At 48.5% G+C, this 16,645-nt stretch overlaps 4 protein-coding genes across 6 annotated transcripts; 3 read left to right on the top strand and 1 right to left on the bottom strand.

The window, feature by feature from the left end:
* The first annotated feature begins 412 nt into the window (after nucleotides 1-412).
* Nucleotides 413-2,682, top strand: LOC108136351 (putative inositol monophosphatase 3). Its single transcript, XM_017257460.2, has 2 exons — nucleotides 413-1,272; nucleotides 1,904-2,682. Exons 1-2 carry the CDS (start codon nucleotides 744-746, stop codon nucleotides 2,440-2,442), a joined length of 1,068 nt encoding a protein of 355 aa, XP_017112949.1. The 5' UTR covers nucleotides 413-743; the 3' UTR covers nucleotides 2,443-2,682.
* A 940-nt stretch (nucleotides 2,683-3,622) lies between these two features.
* LOC108136280 (adhesion G protein-coupled receptor A2) lies at nucleotides 3,623-10,453 on the top strand. Its single transcript, XM_017257365.2, has 3 exons — nucleotides 3,623-4,003; nucleotides 4,078-4,296; nucleotides 4,885-10,453. Exons 2-3 carry the CDS (start codon nucleotides 4,277-4,279, stop codon nucleotides 9,914-9,916), a joined length of 5,052 nt encoding a protein of 1,683 aa, XP_017112854.2. The 5' UTR covers nucleotides 3,623-4,003; nucleotides 4,078-4,276; the 3' UTR covers nucleotides 9,917-10,453.
* Nucleotides 10,454-10,577: 124 nt separating this feature from the next.
* LOC108136281 (N(G),N(G)-dimethylarginine dimethylaminohydrolase 1) lies at nucleotides 10,578-13,451 on the bottom strand. The gene is made up of 5 exons (XM_017257366.2): nucleotides 13,304-13,451; nucleotides 12,087-12,409; nucleotides 11,930-12,027; nucleotides 11,222-11,446; nucleotides 10,578-11,145 (listed from the first exon to the last, which is right to left on the bottom strand). The coding sequence occupies exons 1-5, from the start codon at nucleotides 13,336-13,338 to the stop codon at nucleotides 11,020-11,022; spliced, it is 807 nt and encodes a 268-aa protein (XP_017112855.1). The 5' UTR covers nucleotides 13,339-13,451; the 3' UTR covers nucleotides 10,578-11,019.
* A 288-nt stretch (nucleotides 13,452-13,739) lies between these two features.
* Nucleotides 13,740-16,645, top strand: LOC108136350 (pre-mRNA-splicing factor 38B). 3 transcript variants are annotated; one of them, XM_017257458.2, is made up of 6 exons: nucleotides 13,740-13,895; nucleotides 13,971-14,129; nucleotides 14,201-14,325; nucleotides 14,424-14,559; nucleotides 15,600-15,706; nucleotides 15,790-16,645. In XM_017257458.2, exons 1-6 carry the CDS (start codon nucleotides 13,886-13,888, stop codon nucleotides 16,528-16,530), a joined length of 1,278 nt encoding a protein of 425 aa, XP_017112947.2. In that variant the 5' UTR covers nucleotides 13,740-13,885; the 3' UTR covers nucleotides 16,531-16,645. The 3 variants fall into 3 exon arrangements, with proteins under 3 accessions (XP_017112947.2, XP_017112948.2, XP_041566787.1); XM_017257459.2 differs by lacking the exons at nucleotides 13,740-13,895; nucleotides 13,971-14,129; nucleotides 14,201-14,325 and having other exon boundaries at nucleotides 14,485-14,569; XM_041710853.1 differs by lacking the exons at nucleotides 13,740-13,895; nucleotides 13,971-14,129; nucleotides 14,201-14,325; nucleotides 14,424-14,559 and adding an exon at nucleotides 14,758-14,905.

Here is a 16,645-nt window from a genome sequence, read left to right on the forward strand (position 1 = left end):
GATCTTCGGCTAACATTTAGCAGCATTAAAAGTGCAATGAAAAAGCTTTGTTTGTAGAGAGTTCTGGGTCAGAGATTTTATTATTATCACTATTTCTTAAAATACTTTTAGCTCATCAAAACTTATACCCCAATGAATCAACCGTTGTTGGCACCAACTTTAAAAATTGTCCAACTTATTTCTAAAACCCTTATTTATTAAGGCATATTTATTTTGTTTACATCTTCTAACAGATACGTCTCGGCCTTTAGTGTAATCGTTTTGGATATTAGACAATAAAAAGGCTCATTTAGCTGTAGTTGAAATTGTTAAATAACAAGTTAATTTTTAAATTTGAATCTTATCGATTTTTCCCAAATAAAATCATCGATAGTGCCATCGATGATTTGCCAGCTCTAACTAACCTGGCGCACATCTGTTTGTTATTGTTTACAGCCGATTCGATTCGCTTCTTTTGTTTTTTTGGTTGGGGGAAAAAAACGCGCAACGTGGACGTGGACCATAGAATAGAATAGAGCAGTGCAGAGCATAGCGAGCACCTGCTGCCCCCGAAAACACCTGTGCCCCGCCCCCTGCCCTGCCTCCGCCCACCTGCGCGCCATCAAGTGTTATTCATTTCGTTTCAATTCATTTTACTTCTTAAGAGGGTTTTTTCAAGACGCAACAGCATCTGATCTCGATCTGGTGATCTGGCAAATCGAGAGTACACACATATATAGTAAAGCACTTAAGCCCGGCGATCGATGAGCGAGGCGAAGATGAACGGACGCTCCATACGCATAAACCGGCTGCCGGCCACCATTGTGGCCATCCTGCTGACCATCGTCCTGGTCTACTTCCTCAACTTCCACCAGGAGGAGCGGCCGGCCATATACGGCATGCTGCGTAGCGAGAACCCCAACCGGGTGAACCTGCGCAAGATGCTGATCGCGGCCATCCAGGCGGCCCAGCGCGGCGGTATCGAGGTCCTCGACGTGGTCCGCAGTCGCCAGCTGAAGGAGCGCAGCAAGGGCAAGACGGACGAGGGCGTCAATGATCCCTTCACGGACGCCGACGGCCGATCGCACTGCGTGATGAAGCAGGGCCTGCAGCGCATCTTCCCGCTCGTCCAGATCTTCTCCGAGGAGGACAAGGAGCACTGCAGGCAGGCGCACAGCTACGACCTGGATCCCACGGTCCTCCACGAGACCGCCCAGGTCCCGAATGTGGCCGTGAATGCCCGCGATGTCACCGTCTGGGTGGATCCGCTGGATGCCACCAAGGAGTTTACGGGTGAGAGTCCTATATCATTGCTATTTTATATTTTCTCATCCCACATTTGCTTCCGTTTCTCTAAAAATTGCTGTTTCTATTATAGCTAGAATTTGAAATGTTTTTTTTTAATATCCCATAACTAATATTTTTCTTTGTAACTTTTGAACTAATTTAATCATCATAAATTCTGAGATTCTTATTATCATATAAAACACCTTTGTCTGCAATATATTTATTTATTTCAAAAGTCCTTATCTGACTAGTTAACATATGTATTATCATGCTACTTTTAAAATACAACTTTAACTCTCAAAATTACTTTTTAAACAAGTCAAAATGATAACCATGTTATACATAGATAAGATAAGGGGATAACTATTTATTTTATGTATAATCAAGAAATACAAATTAGCCACAACTTGTTATTGCTTAATATGCAAACCTATTTCTTTTTAACTTGTAATATTCATTTATTATATTAATTTTTGTTCCAACATTTTGAAGATATATCTGTATAGCTTGTTTACTATTATTGGGTTACTTTGTATTTCCATAACTATCCTTAGAAATCGAGTAAGAGTTGTTAAATGACTTTCACATTCACGTTACCTATCTTTAAAACGACATTGCTACCTTCTCCAATCCGCAGAGGAGCTGTACGAGTACGTGACGACCATGGTGTGCGTGGCGGTGGCCGGAAGACCCATCATCGGCGTGATCCACAGCCCGTTCAATGGCCAGACGGCCTGGGCGTGGGTGGGCAACTCAATGTCCGAGTACCTGGCCACTCTGCATCCGCAGCATGCGCCGGACAGCCAGGCGCCCATCATCACAGTGTCGCGGTCCCACACGGCGGGAGCCAAGGATCTGGCGCGGAACATCTTTGGCGAGGATGTCAGCCTGCTGACGGCAGCGGGCGCCGGCTACAAGGTGCTCCAGGTGGTGGCCAACAATGCCACCGCCTATCTGCACACCTCCAAGATCAAGAAGTGGGACATTTGCGCCGGCGATGCCATTCTGCATGCCCTGGGCGGCACAATGACCACGCTGAACGACCAATTGATCAACTATGGACCCGAGGAGTCGCCAGTCAATACGGAGGGTCTGCTGGCCACTCTGGAGCGGCATGACGAGTATATGGACAAGCTGTCCAAGTATCGGGAGGCGCACAATGGCAAGCTGGCGTAGGGGTTACTCCCCTACTCCCTACTCCCTTTTCCCCCATTTACTGATCGCTTGGGCAGCATTCAAAAATAGCTATAAGTTCTAAAGATGGAAACCTGTTTTTTTTTCGTAATCTCAATATCTGTTCGTGTGTGCTGCTTATTTGTTGTTGTGCAACGGCTCGGCGGGGTCATGAACCCGGACCGGACCGGACGAAACCAAACCGCCCAGTTGGCTCAAAAAATAAACTTATTTTAATTTGTACGCCCCTTTTGCCTATTTTTAATGGGTTCCTAAAACTACAGTGTTTGGCTTATAGTAATTGGTTTCTTAAAAGTATTTAACCATCAGGTTTATTTAACTTCCAATTGTCTTAAATGATATTTGGTTTATTTATTGGCTAATTTTATTTATTTGTTTTATTTTGAACATTTTTATTTAAACATTTAATCAGTGATTAAATAAAATTTTAGCAATTTTCAGTTAGAATAATTTATGGTAATTTATGGATTATATATTTATAATTATATCCAGTTTTTAGATGAGTAAAAATTTATTTCATTTTTAAAAACAGTATTTAGTATCTTAATAACAAAACAAGCAATAAATCTTCTCGATTTTTAGGAATCTAATTTAAATTTTTTGACCAAGAACTCAACTTTAAAACTCTTAAAATATTATTGCTTTTTGTTATTAAAAATCGAAATGCTTAAATCTTTGGGCAGTATTGTTCAAAGGGAAGAATTTTATAACTCGTTTAAATTGTCATAAAATTCCCAACGGAAAATTATGATTTAAATTATTAAAATTCGTAGTTTTTATAAGTTAAAGTTTTTTATAAGTTAAATAAGATTTGACCAACAAAATAGTTTTTCCAAAACATTTAGTGAAGCTTTGCTTAAACATTTTAAGATGCTTTCATTTTTTTAATATATTTTATTGAATTCAAATCATCAATAAAAAAAATGAACTATCGATAACACGGACAAACGCAACTATCGATAACAGCTTTCTCGCACAAAGCAATCGCCCATCGCCATTGAGACTTAGAACCTTTGAAACGTAGGGTAACACTTTTTTGTATAAACTAAAAAAACGGAGTGTGTGTGTTGCCTATTGTTATTGTTTATTATGCGTCTGCTGGACCCCCGAAATTGTTAATTAAATGTGCACGACGTGCGCCCGGCATGTAATCAAACGGAATCGATCGAAATGGGCGGCCAAACGAACGAGGGGCGTGGAGATCGGCCCCGCCCCCTCCACCGCCGCTGCCCCCATCCCCACTCCCATTCCCAATCCCATTGACGTTGTTGTTGTTGTTTTTTCTAACGCTAACACTAACGGCAACGGCGACGTCGACTGCGACTGCGGCAGAGGAGCAGTCGGTGCAGTCGGAAAATACGGAAAAGCAGCCCCAAAATCCAGAATCCGGAAGTACACCACTAACTTCATGTCCAAGGAAATGCAGCTGCCGCAATATATCGGAAAACATACACAGTTTGCGGGTTCGTTGCGATGAGCAGCAGATAGCCAACTGGCAGGAATTGGAGTTTGGCGAGGATATATTAACATCCATTGTCAGCATGTTAGTTGTTCTCAAATACATATATCATTATAATTTATATTCATTTAAATATATATATGCTTGCCCCGTTTTAGCAATGCCAGCAAGAATTCCATTGCCTCGATTACTGCCGGCGATTTCGCCAACTTTACGGAACTCAAGCGCCTGGATCTGTCGTTCAATCTCCTCACCGAACTGGACACCAAAACCTTCGGCAAAAGTCTGGGCCGTGTGGAGAAACTGAAGCTGGCGGGGAATGCCATTAGCCACATTTATGAGGGCACCTTCAATTACATGGGCAAGCTCAGGCAGCTGTAAGTTTGTATATAGTACGGATATGTATAATTCAGAAGGGTATAAATTGAGCAAAAGCCATAAGCTTTAAGCCCTAAAATGCCCAAACTATGTTAAGTTGTTATATCCGAAAGATTGCATATACATACCTATACTTTTAAGGAATATGAAGAGGGAAAGGTAAAACGCTTATGAACAAGCGTTAATAATGAGATATTAAATTAATAATTATATTAATTTTCATATATAAATATTATATCGTTCTTGGTAAAAACATTTGTTGTCCTATTTGTTACCGTCTTCGCAAGAAAGGAAAATATGACATGAGTAAGAGTTATTTGAGTTGGTATTAAAGGATATAGATTTGATAAGCAGAGAGACACATTAATGATAATTGCAAATTATTATTATTATTATTTATTAAGAGCTAACCAGTGATTAAGCCTTCAGCTCAGATTTTACAAAATTGTTTTTATTTTTTTTTTTTTTATATTTTATTAATGTCTGCTTATGGCAATCTAGGGAGAGATAGATTATATATGATGGTATAGGTTTGCGATCAAGCATACTTTCCCATTATTAAACTGCCTTTTCCCTTCTCTCTGCAGCGATCTATCTGGAAATCCCTTGGCCTGTGACTGCGGCCTGATCTGGTTGATTGCCTGGTCCAGCGCCCGAGATGTCCGCCTGCAGCCGCCTCCGAAATGCGAGTCGCCCGGCAACTTTCGTGGCATGCCGCTGAAGAAACTGCGCGTGGGCAAGGACTTCCACTGCGAGACGCTGCTGCAGCCGCTGCTCGAGCTCATGCCCAGCCAGAATCAGGTGGCCTTCGAGGGCGACGAGCTGCAGCTGAAGTGCTACGCCCCGCGCGTGGCCATCGGAGTGCCCAGGGAGAGCGAGGATCTGCCCACCAAGGCCTACGTGTTCTGGGGCTGGTCGGACAAGATACGGGCCAAGAACTCCACCGAGGATATAGTCTACCACGATCCCACCAAGGTGTTCGGCGATGTGAACCTGGAGACACGCCACTCCACGGACTCGGGCATCCTCCAGTCGATCCTGCGCATTGCCAGTCTCACCCAGAACCACACGGGCATGTGGGACTGCACGCTGCGCAGCCAGCAGGCGAACCTCTCGCAGGCCATCGTCCTGCATGTGGTGGCCAAGGGCACGCTTTACTGCGAGGCGCGTGTGGTGCACACGAACAAGGGCACCTACCACTGGCCGCGCACGATGCGCGGCGAAACGGTGCTGCAGGAGTGCGTGGAGGAGCCCAGCGATGCGGCCCCATCCCGGCGAGCCTCGCACGAGTGCGGACCCTCGGGCGAGTGGCTCAATTTGGACACCGAGAGCTGTGTCTATGTCAGCGAAACCACACGCATCCTGGAGCAGTTTGCCAAGGTGAATCTCACCCTGACCAAGGGTCAGAATGCCCTGGAGATTGCGCGACGTTTGCACAACTTTACGCAGGCGCAGACCCAGTTGAATCGCATACGCGATCCCATGGATCTGGAGTACATAGCCCGCACGTTGGTCAAGTACCTGGATCAAGTGGAGCAATCGCAGCAGCAGCAGCAGCACCAACAGCAGCAGGAGATCAGTCACCTGCTGATGGACATCGTGTCGCAGCTGCTCAACTTGCCGGCGCATCTCTTTCGAGCGGCCCAATCGGAGCAGGGCACTGGCCAGCGGCTGCTCCACGTGGTGGAATCCTCGGCCATGCGTTTGGCCCTGGCCAGCACCCAGGCGGCAACGGCGACGGCAGAGATGATACCCTGGCGGAGCAGTGGCAGCGGCAGCTCGCTGCAGCGCAACCTCTTCGTGGAGTTCTTCAACGTCAGTCTGGAGGCCTTCGTCAGCCTGTCATGCGTGTGGCTGGAGCAGAGTCCGCGTGGCTTTCAGTGCAACAGCGCCAATGACACGATACCCATGTACGAGCATGGCGATATCGATGCCGCCATCCAGCTGCCGTACAGCGTGATCGGGAACAACAGCTCCGTGCGCAGTCTCCGCCTGATGATCTCGCTGCACCGGAACGGCAAACTGCTGCCCAATCTGGGCGGTGGTGGCCACAACCAATCGCTGTCGTCGGCCATCATTGGCATCCTGGCGTACAGCGGCGAGGGGGAGGCTGTGCAGTTCAGGGCCCCGGACGGCGAGCTGGATCCGGAGGAGGATGTGTACCAGCAGCGGGTGACGGTGATGCTGCGGGCCCACCCCTACCACAGTCCTCTCAGTGCGCCACAGCCCGCCTGGTGGGATGCCGAGGAGCAGCGCTGGGTGGCGAGTGTTTGCCAGCAGCACTACCAGCACCGCACGCTCGTCATGTTCAGCTGCAGCCGCACCGGCTACTACGGCCTGCTGCAGCGCAGTGCCTTCCTGAACGACTTCCGCAGCGAGGAGTCGGGCGCCCGGTTCCGGCATCCACCGGCCGCCGTCTACGCCGGCTGCGGCCTGCTCTTCGCCTGCTGCGCCTTCAATGCCGTCACCTTTGCCGTCTTCGGGCGGGCGGTGCGCATCAATCGGGTGCAGCGGCACGCGCTGGTCAACACCTGGCTGGCCCTGGGCGCCCTGGCCCTGGCCTTCTCGCTGGGCATCTACCAGACGGCCAGCCAGCCGCAGTGCCGCCTGCTCGGCCTGCTGATGCACTACCTCGGCCTGTGCGTCCTCCTCTGGCTGTGCGTGAGCCTGAGTAGCATGTACAAGCGGCTCACGAAGACGACCGGCAGCTCGGCGGCGGCAGCGGCTGCCCAGGATATGGAGCCGCAAAGGGATCGCGAGCGAAAGCCCATACTGGGCATCTACCTGGTGGGCTGGGGCATCGCCCTGCTCATCTGCGGCATCAGCAGCGCCGTCAATCTGGCCGAGTACGCCGCCTACGACTTCTGCTTCCTGCACAGTGCCACCACCTTGAATGCCCTACTCGTGCCGGCCGTCATCCTGGTGATCTTCTGCGGCATCCTGGCCCTCTGCATCTACTACCAACTGAGTCAGCAGGCGGTCAATGTGCTGCAGCTGCAAATGCACCAGCATCAGCATCAGCACCAGCAGCAGCAGCAGCAGCATCGCCAGTACTCGGACAACAACACGCAGGCCACGGAGCACATCGATCTGGATTGGTTGGATGCGAACGGCAGTGCCACCACGGCGGGTCGCAAGGAGCAGGATCACATGCAGGAGCAGTACAGCACGCTGAGCAATCCGCTGAGCAGCATAGTCGACGACTTCGAGCGCTCGAATCTCTCGCATCTGCGTGGCCACTTCATTTTCCTGGTGCTGTACGCCGGCGCCTGGCTCTCGGCCGCTGCCTATGTGAGCGGTGGCCAGGAGGCCTATGTCATGGCCTTCGCCGGCTGCTGCTCGTGCCTGGGCCTCTTCCTGCTGGTCTTCTACAACCTGAGCCGCAAAGATGCGCGGCAGGCGTGGTCGCAGGCCACCGATGGCGGACGCACATGCAGCAGCGGCAGCAGGCCCGCCCACAAACTGGTGACCACGTACAACAATGGCAGCCAGGCGAGATGCGCCCATCCGCTGTCGTCGGGCATGATGGCGCCCGGACCCGGCACGGCCATCATCAGCAACTCGATAGTGGCCTACAAGGCCAATCCCAGCCTGTACGAGGCCAACAACTCGGCGGGATCGCGTTCGAACAGCCAGTGCTCGCGGAGCATGCGCAGCCAGACGCGGAGTCAGACGCGGAGTCAGCAGGAGCAGCAGCTGCTGCAGGCCAATGCTGGAGCGAATGGTGGGGTGACCATCATCAACAACACAAGCGGTCAGCAGGGAGGAGCAGCAGGAGCAGGAGCAGGAGCATCAGCCACTGGTAACTCAGGCGGCGGAGGAGGAGGAGCAGGAGCTGTACCGCCACACAGCCTGAATGCCCTGCTGCACGGGTCCAGCCACGACCTCATACCCTCGGCGGAGATCTTCTACAATCCCAACCAGATCAACGTGGCCCGCAAGTTCTTCAAGAAGCAGAAGCGTCTGGCCAAGCGCAACAACTTCGAGCTGCAGCGCCAGACGATGCCGCAGATGCAGCTGCAAATGCAGATGCAGATGCAGATGCAGCTCCACAGCCAGCACAGCTTGAGCGATGCCAGTTCGGAGCAGCTGTACAGCAGGCACCACAATGCGATGACTCTGCTGGCCGGTGGCAGCAAGATCAACAACACCAATCTGCACTACAAGAACCAGGGATCGCCCATGGCCGGAGCACCCAAGGAAGCTGATGGCCTGCAGTTCCACAAGCGCTTTGTGCCCGCCAGCAGCACAGTACAGACTCCTTCGGCGGCCGCCAAGATCATGCAGGCCAATATCTACACCAACATACCGGAGACCCTAACGCCCCAGCATGAGGTGATCAAACTGCGGGCCAATGGACGCACCAGGACACCCTCTTTGCTGGACGAAACGTTGCACGAGCTGGATGACGATGAAGAGGAGGAGGAGGAGGAGCAGGAGCAGGAGCAGGAGGAGGTGGAGATGGAGCCAGTGCATGTGGAGCCAGCGCAGGAGCCCGAACTGGAGGAGGAGGATGCCAGTTCACTGGACGAGCATGCGCCGCTGTATGCCAACACCTTGCCGACGGCCAGTGGCGGGATGAGCAGTCTGTTCCGGAACCGAGGCTGCCACCAGCTGCAGCCCATCAGCAGCTCCACGCCCCTCAAGCAGCCCAGCCTGGAGGCCATGAACAGCTTGGGCCTGCCCGAGGTCAGCCCCGCCGAGCCGCTGCTCCAGAAGCACGAGATATATGTGTCCAGCTCGCTGCAGGTGACCACCAGCAATGGCATCCAGGAGGACGATGACTTTCCCAGTGTCCTCATCCGCTTCAGTCAGCAGCAGCAGTCCAAATCGCTGAACAACATCAGCGAAATGTTGGCCGGCGGACCGTCGACCGGATTGGATAACCTGGGCCAGGCGGAGCAGGCGGAGTCCAGCCACCAGCTGTCCGGCAACGAGGCCAGCAGCACGCTGGAGGAGCGGCAGGTGTACTCCTGCTCCAGCAGCAATCTCAGCCAGCTCAAGGCACACCACCAGCACCATCCGGTGGCCTCCATAGACGCGGAGGACGATGGTCGCCTGCTGTCCGGCAGTCCCACGAACGAGAGCGATCTCAACTACCAGAACTCGGAGATCAGCATCCGCAGCCACGGGCTGTATGCTCCCCAGGCGGACAACGACCTGAATCTGACCCTGACCGATGACTTCCGTTGCTACCAATCCTCGAATGCCAGCGATGCGGATGTGGATGTGCTCAATGAGTTCGACGACGAGTTTGTGTCCGCCACGGGTGGTGAACGGGTGGTTGGCGATTCCGAGCAGGATCATCACCATCACGATCATCACGATCACGACCAGGACACCTCCATCGATGAGCTGTACGAGGCCATCAAATGCCGCAGTCCGTTGAGGAGCAAGCAGGAGACCATCGAGCGATTCGAAAGGGAAAGGGAGCGAGAACGTGAGAAGGAGAAGGAGATGGAGATGCAGCTGGAGATGGAGATGGAGGCCGCCAAGCCGCTGAGCAATTCCCACAACGAAAATCTCAACGAGACGATAGAGGATGATAGCAGCCAGAGCAGCGTGATCTCGTACATCGATCCCAGGGCGGCCAACGAGCCACGCCCCTTTCCCAGCTAGCTCAGCCACGCAGCAGCAGCAGCAGCAGCAGCAGCAGCAGCAGCCCTAGTTAGATGTATATAGCATATATATATAAATATATATGTACGAGATGAAACCCCATCCTCGCTTGGTAAACGATGTGCCAATGCCAAAGTATTGCGTGTACCAAGCTTTTGAACCCAACCCACTGACACTCAAAACCATTTATGTATCTAGAGTGCATATATCCTAAGTTCGCCCACTCAAAGAAAAAAAAAAACAGAAAACAAAACTAACTGAACTTGTAATTATAGTAGTCCTCCCCCCACCTTACCACCCACTACCACTATTTATTATGACTAGTATTACTCCACTAAAGTCTCATATTCACCGGAGCAAAACTTCATCCATTAGTTGTTCACTAGGCTAGATCGTTGTGCATTTCATCCAAATGGCTAGCAACCAACACCACATCAAATCGCCCACCCCGAAAAAACCCTACACACATTTAATACGTTTTAAAGAAAAATTTTGGACAAGCAAAATGCATTTAAATGTAGACTAAGTTTATATTTAGATATAAATAAATGAAATGTTCACTTAAAGCAACTGCCTTTTTTTAATCGATTAACAGAAAGCAACCTGCTTTGGTTAGTTAATTGATAGTTAATCTTTGCCAACAATCAAACACTTTGAAGCATTTTAAAGTTTATAAAGAGATTACAAATGTTGCATTTATTTCGAGGACAGACACTGAACACATTTAACAAGCTACTTGTAAAGTAGATACAATTTATAATAGCAATTTTATCATAATAATACATTGATATCCGTTCAACATCGTCATGGAGTGTGAGTGGCATAAAGGAATGCGAATGCCAAGGCGAATGAGGCCACTTTCCAACTCTGATTGAATTACACACAAGGTGTAGGTATAAGGTAACACATTTGAGTTGCAAAGTAACACCATCGGGTTGATTAGCATTTGAGGTTTAATCTTAAGTTGTAACAATAACAAGAGATGTGTATAAACTATAATAAGATAAAACGATATATTGCTGATGCCTGGGCATCCGGTTGTGCATGTTTCTCATGGCAATTCTCCTGTCTTCCACCTAATCTCCTCCAGAGATTCACAGACTTCACAGGCTGCGTATGGATTTCCAGCGTCGCAGCAACAAACACGACGAGGTCAGTCCACTGGAGTATTGGCTAAATTCGCTAATGTTTATGTTGCGTGTTGGAATGTCGATTTTGTCTTTTAAAGTCTGTCCGAAATAGTACAAAGATCAATTAGCGTGTGAGGTGGCTCTTCAATTAGAATGGGATGACAATGATGCTGACCTTGTAGGCTTTTGGAATTTCCGTCGGCGATCTGTGTACGATCGTTCCGTTTATGTACAGCATATTGGCCGCACACTCCTCGGGCAAAGTCAGCTTTTGGTAGGTGAAGCTGGCCTCCCGCTCCATCCGTTTCACGATCTCCTGGCAGGTGGGACTACTGCTCACGCATAGCACATCTGGTCCAGCCATGGTCACATAGTACTTCAGCCTCTTCGAACCGTTCACCTGGACATGGAATGAAAGGGGTATACAGATTCGTTATATTACATAAGCTTAAGGACATAAAAGAAAACACATCATCTAAATATAGAAAACTTTTAGGATATTCAAAGGCTATCGAATGCATATAAGGATAGTTCGATTTTCCAAGAAGTTAATTTAAAATGTGATATAAAAATAAACAATAGATAAAAGTTAAGTGTACCATAAAACAGATTCTCTAAATAAAGTACGTCTTAAAAGAGAATACTTATTGGAAATATACCAGAATGGCTATATATAGATTTAAGATTATAAGTATAGATTTTTTTTTAAATATATACATTTCGCCTTATAAATAAAGAAAGATTTAAGTATCTTTAAAGACCATCAAATGGATGGATTCAGGTACATGTTTATGGATGATGAATATAAGGGAAGTGAGTGCGGAATCGTGTCATCAAATGAATATAGTACTATTCAAATACACTTATTTGAAAGAGTATATACCCGAATCGGCGTCACTGGATACTCGGGATAGGCCATGGCCACAGCCCGGGCACCCTCCTCGTTGGTGAAACCCGAGATTCCAATGAAGAACTCGCGTCCTGAAATGATCACGACGATAAAGTCAATCAGCCAAAGTAAAAAAGAGTACAAAGCATACCCGTGAAAAGCACATCGCCGCCGTCGAGTAGCGCATGTGGATCCTCAATCTCGATGACGGGTATGTCTAGTTCCTTTTTGAGGATTATGCCCATGCTTTCGGCCTCCCGCCGCCGCTTGGCGTGCTCTGATCTTCCGATGAGGGCCACTCCATTGCAGATCACGGCACTGTTCTCCACGAAGACGCCCTCGGGCAGCTGGTCATCCGGCGGCAGTTCGATCACGTCCAGGCCAATGCTCCTCAACAAGGTGCAGTACTGCTCGTGCTGTTGCTTGGCCAGCTGCACGTCGAACTTCCCGTTCTCCAGCAGCGCGTCCGAGATTCTACGGCGAATTTAAAGTGATTTATAATGGTTCAGTTCTATTAATTGGTATCAAGGGGATATGATACCCACAACATCTGAGTGGGTAAACGAATGGTTGATATGTACCTATCTATAGCGTAATCATAAATGTGACTATACTTAAATGGTTCTGTTGATTGGAATTGGTATAAAGGGTATATGATATCACAGCGACTGAGTGGACAAACGAATACATAAAATATTAAAATATTTTATTAATATTAATATTAAAATATTAATAATATATTTTGATAAAAACTATGAAAATGGGAGTTAAATACTAGATATTAAAAAATTCGATTTTCAATTACACTTTCAATTCATATTTAAATTTGGTTTTTAATTTTAAAAAATTCGGATTTTGGTGCATTTCTAAACGAAAGTTTTTATGTAAGTGCAGATTTTTAATAGATAAATAAATTAAATCATTTGAGACTTGTTAATGATATTAAAATTGATATAATATGGAAATCAAGTAATTTAAACAGCTTTAAGATAACATTTTTTTAAAGAGTTTTAATGCAGAACAAAAAATACTTCTGATTTATAATATATTTTTAATTTCTCAACATTTGTTTAAAACTAAGGTGATTATGGGGTTACAACATACAACCCAGTTTATTACTGCGAAGGACAATAATTCATTAACATAAACATTTGGTGGTTTTCTGTCGGTTAGGAGTAGGGATGTCCAGTGCATCCTGGATTCGGGAATTGGGTGGTTGGGAGGGTTGGCCCCACCCACGAGCTTGTGTACCCACGAACTAACGAATTGCTAGGTGACCTAATTCCCCGCCATTGGGCACTCCCTCCTCCGGAAGCGCCAATTGCCAGAGATACGGAGGAACTGCGTCTGGATCTGGACTCCACTCACCTGGCCACAATCGCGTGCGTGTATTTGGGCGACATGGTCGGCGGAATGGCCACTGGGTGCTCTTCCTCGGCAGCGGAATGCAGATGCGGATGCGAAGATGCGGATTCGGATTGGATTCAGTTGGGGGCAAGTGTGACCAAATCGCGAACGACAAAGAATACTTTTATACAAATGGTCTGTCTGATCACTGTCCAAGTCACTGCAATTTTCGTTGGTTGTTACCTGCCATTGGATTTAAATGTTTTGTTGGTAACTTTGTTTTAACTACTTACATTTATTTGTAAGTGTTTTCATATAGTCCGAACAGTCATCTATTTTTTTTCAGAATTTAAAAATCATTAAAAACGTGACTTACGGTGAACGGTCACGGAGAAAGATGTGACCTTAAAAATAGTCCCCTCTAGCGTTATCGATAGCATCAATAACACACCGATAACGACAGCTAACGCATACACACATCGCCAATTTTGGCATTTTCTCACATAAATTGCAAATAGTGCGTGCATTTTCCGCATTTTCCCGCGCGCACTAGCATCCGGCAGCCGTGAAATTGATGACCCCAGTTGTGGAAGATAAGTAGGAATGGAGGAAGGTAAGTGGACGGACATGGGTCAATCCCCGCAAGCGTTTTTTATTGATGGCGGCGCATTTTGGCATTCTCGCGCAGATTATTCGGCGTCATCTTCGGCCGGTGGCGGCGGCGCCGGAGGCAAGAAGTCCGGCGTGGGCAAGCAGCACAACACGCTGCCCTTCTGGGGCAACGAGACCTCAATGAACCTGAATCCGCTGATCCTGGCCAACATCCAGAGCTCCAGCTACTTCAAAGGTGCGTATGGCTGTGGTTCTCAATCTGCTGCCCCTCAGTTTAACCCGCCATTTTTTGTTTTTTGACTGCAGTTCACTTGTTCAAGCTGAAAACCTACCATGAAGTGGTCGACGAGATCTACTACCAGGTGAAGCACATGGAACCCTGGGAGCGCGGATCCCGTAAAACGTCCGGCCAAACGGGCATGTGCGGCGGTGTGAGTGGTTTATGAAATGTAGCGCTAATCGTTGGCGATGCTTGGAGTAGCTCCCTAAGTACTTGTGTACTCATTTGTCTTGTACTCAATCTTTCCAGGTGCGCGGCGTTGGCGCCGGCGGCATCGTGTCCACGGCGTACTGTCTGCTCTACAAGCTATACACGCTGCGACTGACCCGGAAGCAGATAAACGGACTGCTCAACCACACAGACTCGGCCTACATCCGCGCACTAGGTAGGTGTTGGTAAGTCGCATGAGTTCAGCCTCAGCCGTTACATATGCCGTCGCTTGCTCCTGCTCTGCTCCTTCAGCACACCAAACCAAACCACACAACATAACTAAACATCACCCCAATGAAAACCAAGAACCAGGGTGGGTCGATTTGGACGGTTGACACGGTTGCTTGCAAACTATTTAATAGAAAGGGCCAGCCGAAAGCGTGGTGGAAGGTATTCTATGGTATCTGTGGATTGAACAACAAGCACTCGTTTCAATTCAAATTTCAAGTTGTGCCTTCTCCATTTGCAAATCGAAAGAGGAGAGAAGAGGACCTAGCATCTCTTTACATCTGCCTGCGAAGGTAAACCTTATCCCAATTGCAATGTGACACAGAGCACACTTACACTATTGTTATAAATAATTCTGATTACCTTCATTCCATGTTTTTTCTGAGGTTCCCCAAGCATTTCATAAAGCATGCAAATAGCAATTCTAATGATTTTAACTTTAAAAAATAAAGGGTGAAATTCCCAGTTCTTAATTTGTCGTTTCAAAAAACATCTATCATTAAATCTTACAAATATTGGTTTAATATTCATTGCTTTGTTTAAGAACCGAGTTCATAGAGCAAGCAATAAACCGATAATGTTCTTGATTTCCCATAAGTGCCCAAATATCAGTTTTTGTTCTTTTCTTATTTATGGCAAATTTGCCAATACTAAATTAATAAAAAATAATATGAATATTCATTTAAACATGGTTATAAATGTTAACCTAAATCTTAGATACTTTTTAGGTGCCAAACATATTTAAGTAAAAGAATTTAATTCATTTCATTGTATAGTTTGGCTTCAGCGAACGGAAACATGTCTTGCATTTTCTTAAACAATTGATAATAACTTATTTTGTTCCGTTTGCCTGGGTCGCCAGAATTCGCCGTCAAACAAATCGAACCGCCCTGCCACAAAATCCTCCTCATTTGGCCAACCACATAGATTCGAGTTCACGACACGGTCCTAATCTCGAGTGTCTCCGTTTTTGTTTCTTGCCCACAGGTTTCATGTACTTGCGATACACACAGCCGCCGAGTGACCTGTACGACTGGTATGAGGACTATCTGCAGGACGAGGAGGAGATCGACGTGAAGGCGGGCGGCGGCCAGGTGAGTCAACTGTATGAGCCACCAATCACACGTACCCCAGCATGCCTGTTGAACGAGCCCGCCACTAACTGAGCTATTTGCAGGTCCTGACCATCGGACAGATGGTGTACCAGTTCATGACCAAGCTGGACTGGTTCTCCACGCTCTTCCCGCGCATCCCCGTGCCCATTCAGAAGCAGATCGAGAAGAAGATCGAACAGTACTGCAGGGAGCAGGGTCTGACCGTCAACCAGTTGAGCACGGGCCGTTCAACGGCGGGTCAGGGCACGGGGGGCGGGGGTCCAGGAGCCGCCGGCCAGGATGCGGACTACCAGGAGTACCAGGAGGGTGGCGCCGACACGGATCGTGGCGGTGGCGGCGGCAACCGTGGTGGCGGACAAGCCATGGCGGGCTCTGGCTCCCGACCCAACGCCTACCCACCACCGATTAACTACCGCAACGATCACGACGATCGTGACTACTATGCCCCCGCCTCGGGTTCGACATACGCCCGTGGTCGCGGTGGCTACGAGGACTACCCACCGGCCCCGCTGCCGCCACAGATGCCCTACGGATCGGGCGGCGAGCGGGAAAGGGAGCGAGATCGGGTGCGGGACAAGGAGAAGGATTACGATCGTCATCGCAGCAAGCACAAAAGAAAGCACAAGCACAGACAGAGCTCGCGTAGCCGGAGCAGAAGTCGCAGCCGGAGTCGCCATCGCTCCGAGCGGCATGAGCGCAAGCGGGACGGCGGCGGAGGTGGAGGTGGGGGTGGCTACGAGCGGAGCACCAAGAGCCGTCACAACGACCACTACGAAGAGCGGGAGCAGCGACGTCACCGGTGAGGGTCGACCGATCCCTAGCCCGATTCTGATCCCACCCACCAGACAAACCTACTCCTGCTTAAGTTGTTCTGCTACTAACTTACAAACTTTGTTTCCACCATAACGTAATCCTTTT

This window comes from Drosophila elegans, unplaced genomic scaffold (assembly GCF_018152505.1).
Source record: "Drosophila elegans isolate 14027-0461.03 unplaced genomic scaffold, ASM1815250v1 contig_149, whole genome shotgun sequence".
Taxonomy (NCBI): domain Eukaryota; kingdom Metazoa; phylum Arthropoda; class Insecta; order Diptera; family Drosophilidae; genus Drosophila; species Drosophila elegans.

Coding starts and splice junctions, on each gene's coding strand:
- LOC108136281 (XM_017257366.2), bottom strand. CDS start 13,338: ATGTCGCCCAAATACACGCACGCGATTGTGGCCAG. Junction 12,028..12,086: donor CGGCGATGTGCTTTTCACGG/GTATGCTTTGTA, acceptor TGATCATTTCAG/GACGCGAGTTCTTCATTGGA. Junction 11,146..11,221: donor AAATTCCAAAAGCCTACAAG/GTCAGCATCATT, acceptor TATTTCGGACAG/ACTTTAAAAGACAAAATCGA.
- LOC108136351 (XM_017257460.2), top strand. CDS start 744: ATGAGCGAGGCGAAGATGAACGGACGCTCCATACGCATAAACCGGCTG. Junction 1,273..1,903: donor TGCCACCAAGGAGTTTACGG/GTGAGAGTCCTA, acceptor TCCAATCCGCAG/AGGAGCTGTACGAGTACGTG.
- LOC108136280 (XM_017257365.2), top strand. CDS start 4,277: ATGGGCAAGCTCAGGCAGCT. Junction 4,297..4,884: donor ATGGGCAAGCTCAGGCAGCT/GTAAGTTTGTAT, acceptor TTCTCTCTGCAG/CGATCTATCTGGAAATCCCT.
- LOC108136350 (XM_017257458.2), top strand. Junction 14,130..14,200: donor GAGCTCCAGCTACTTCAAAG/GTGCGTATGGCT, acceptor TTTTGACTGCAG/TTCACTTGTTCAAGCTGAAA. Junction 14,326..14,423: donor AAACGGGCATGTGCGGCGGT/GTGAGTGGTTTA, acceptor CAATCTTTCCAG/GTGCGCGGCGTTGGCGCCGG.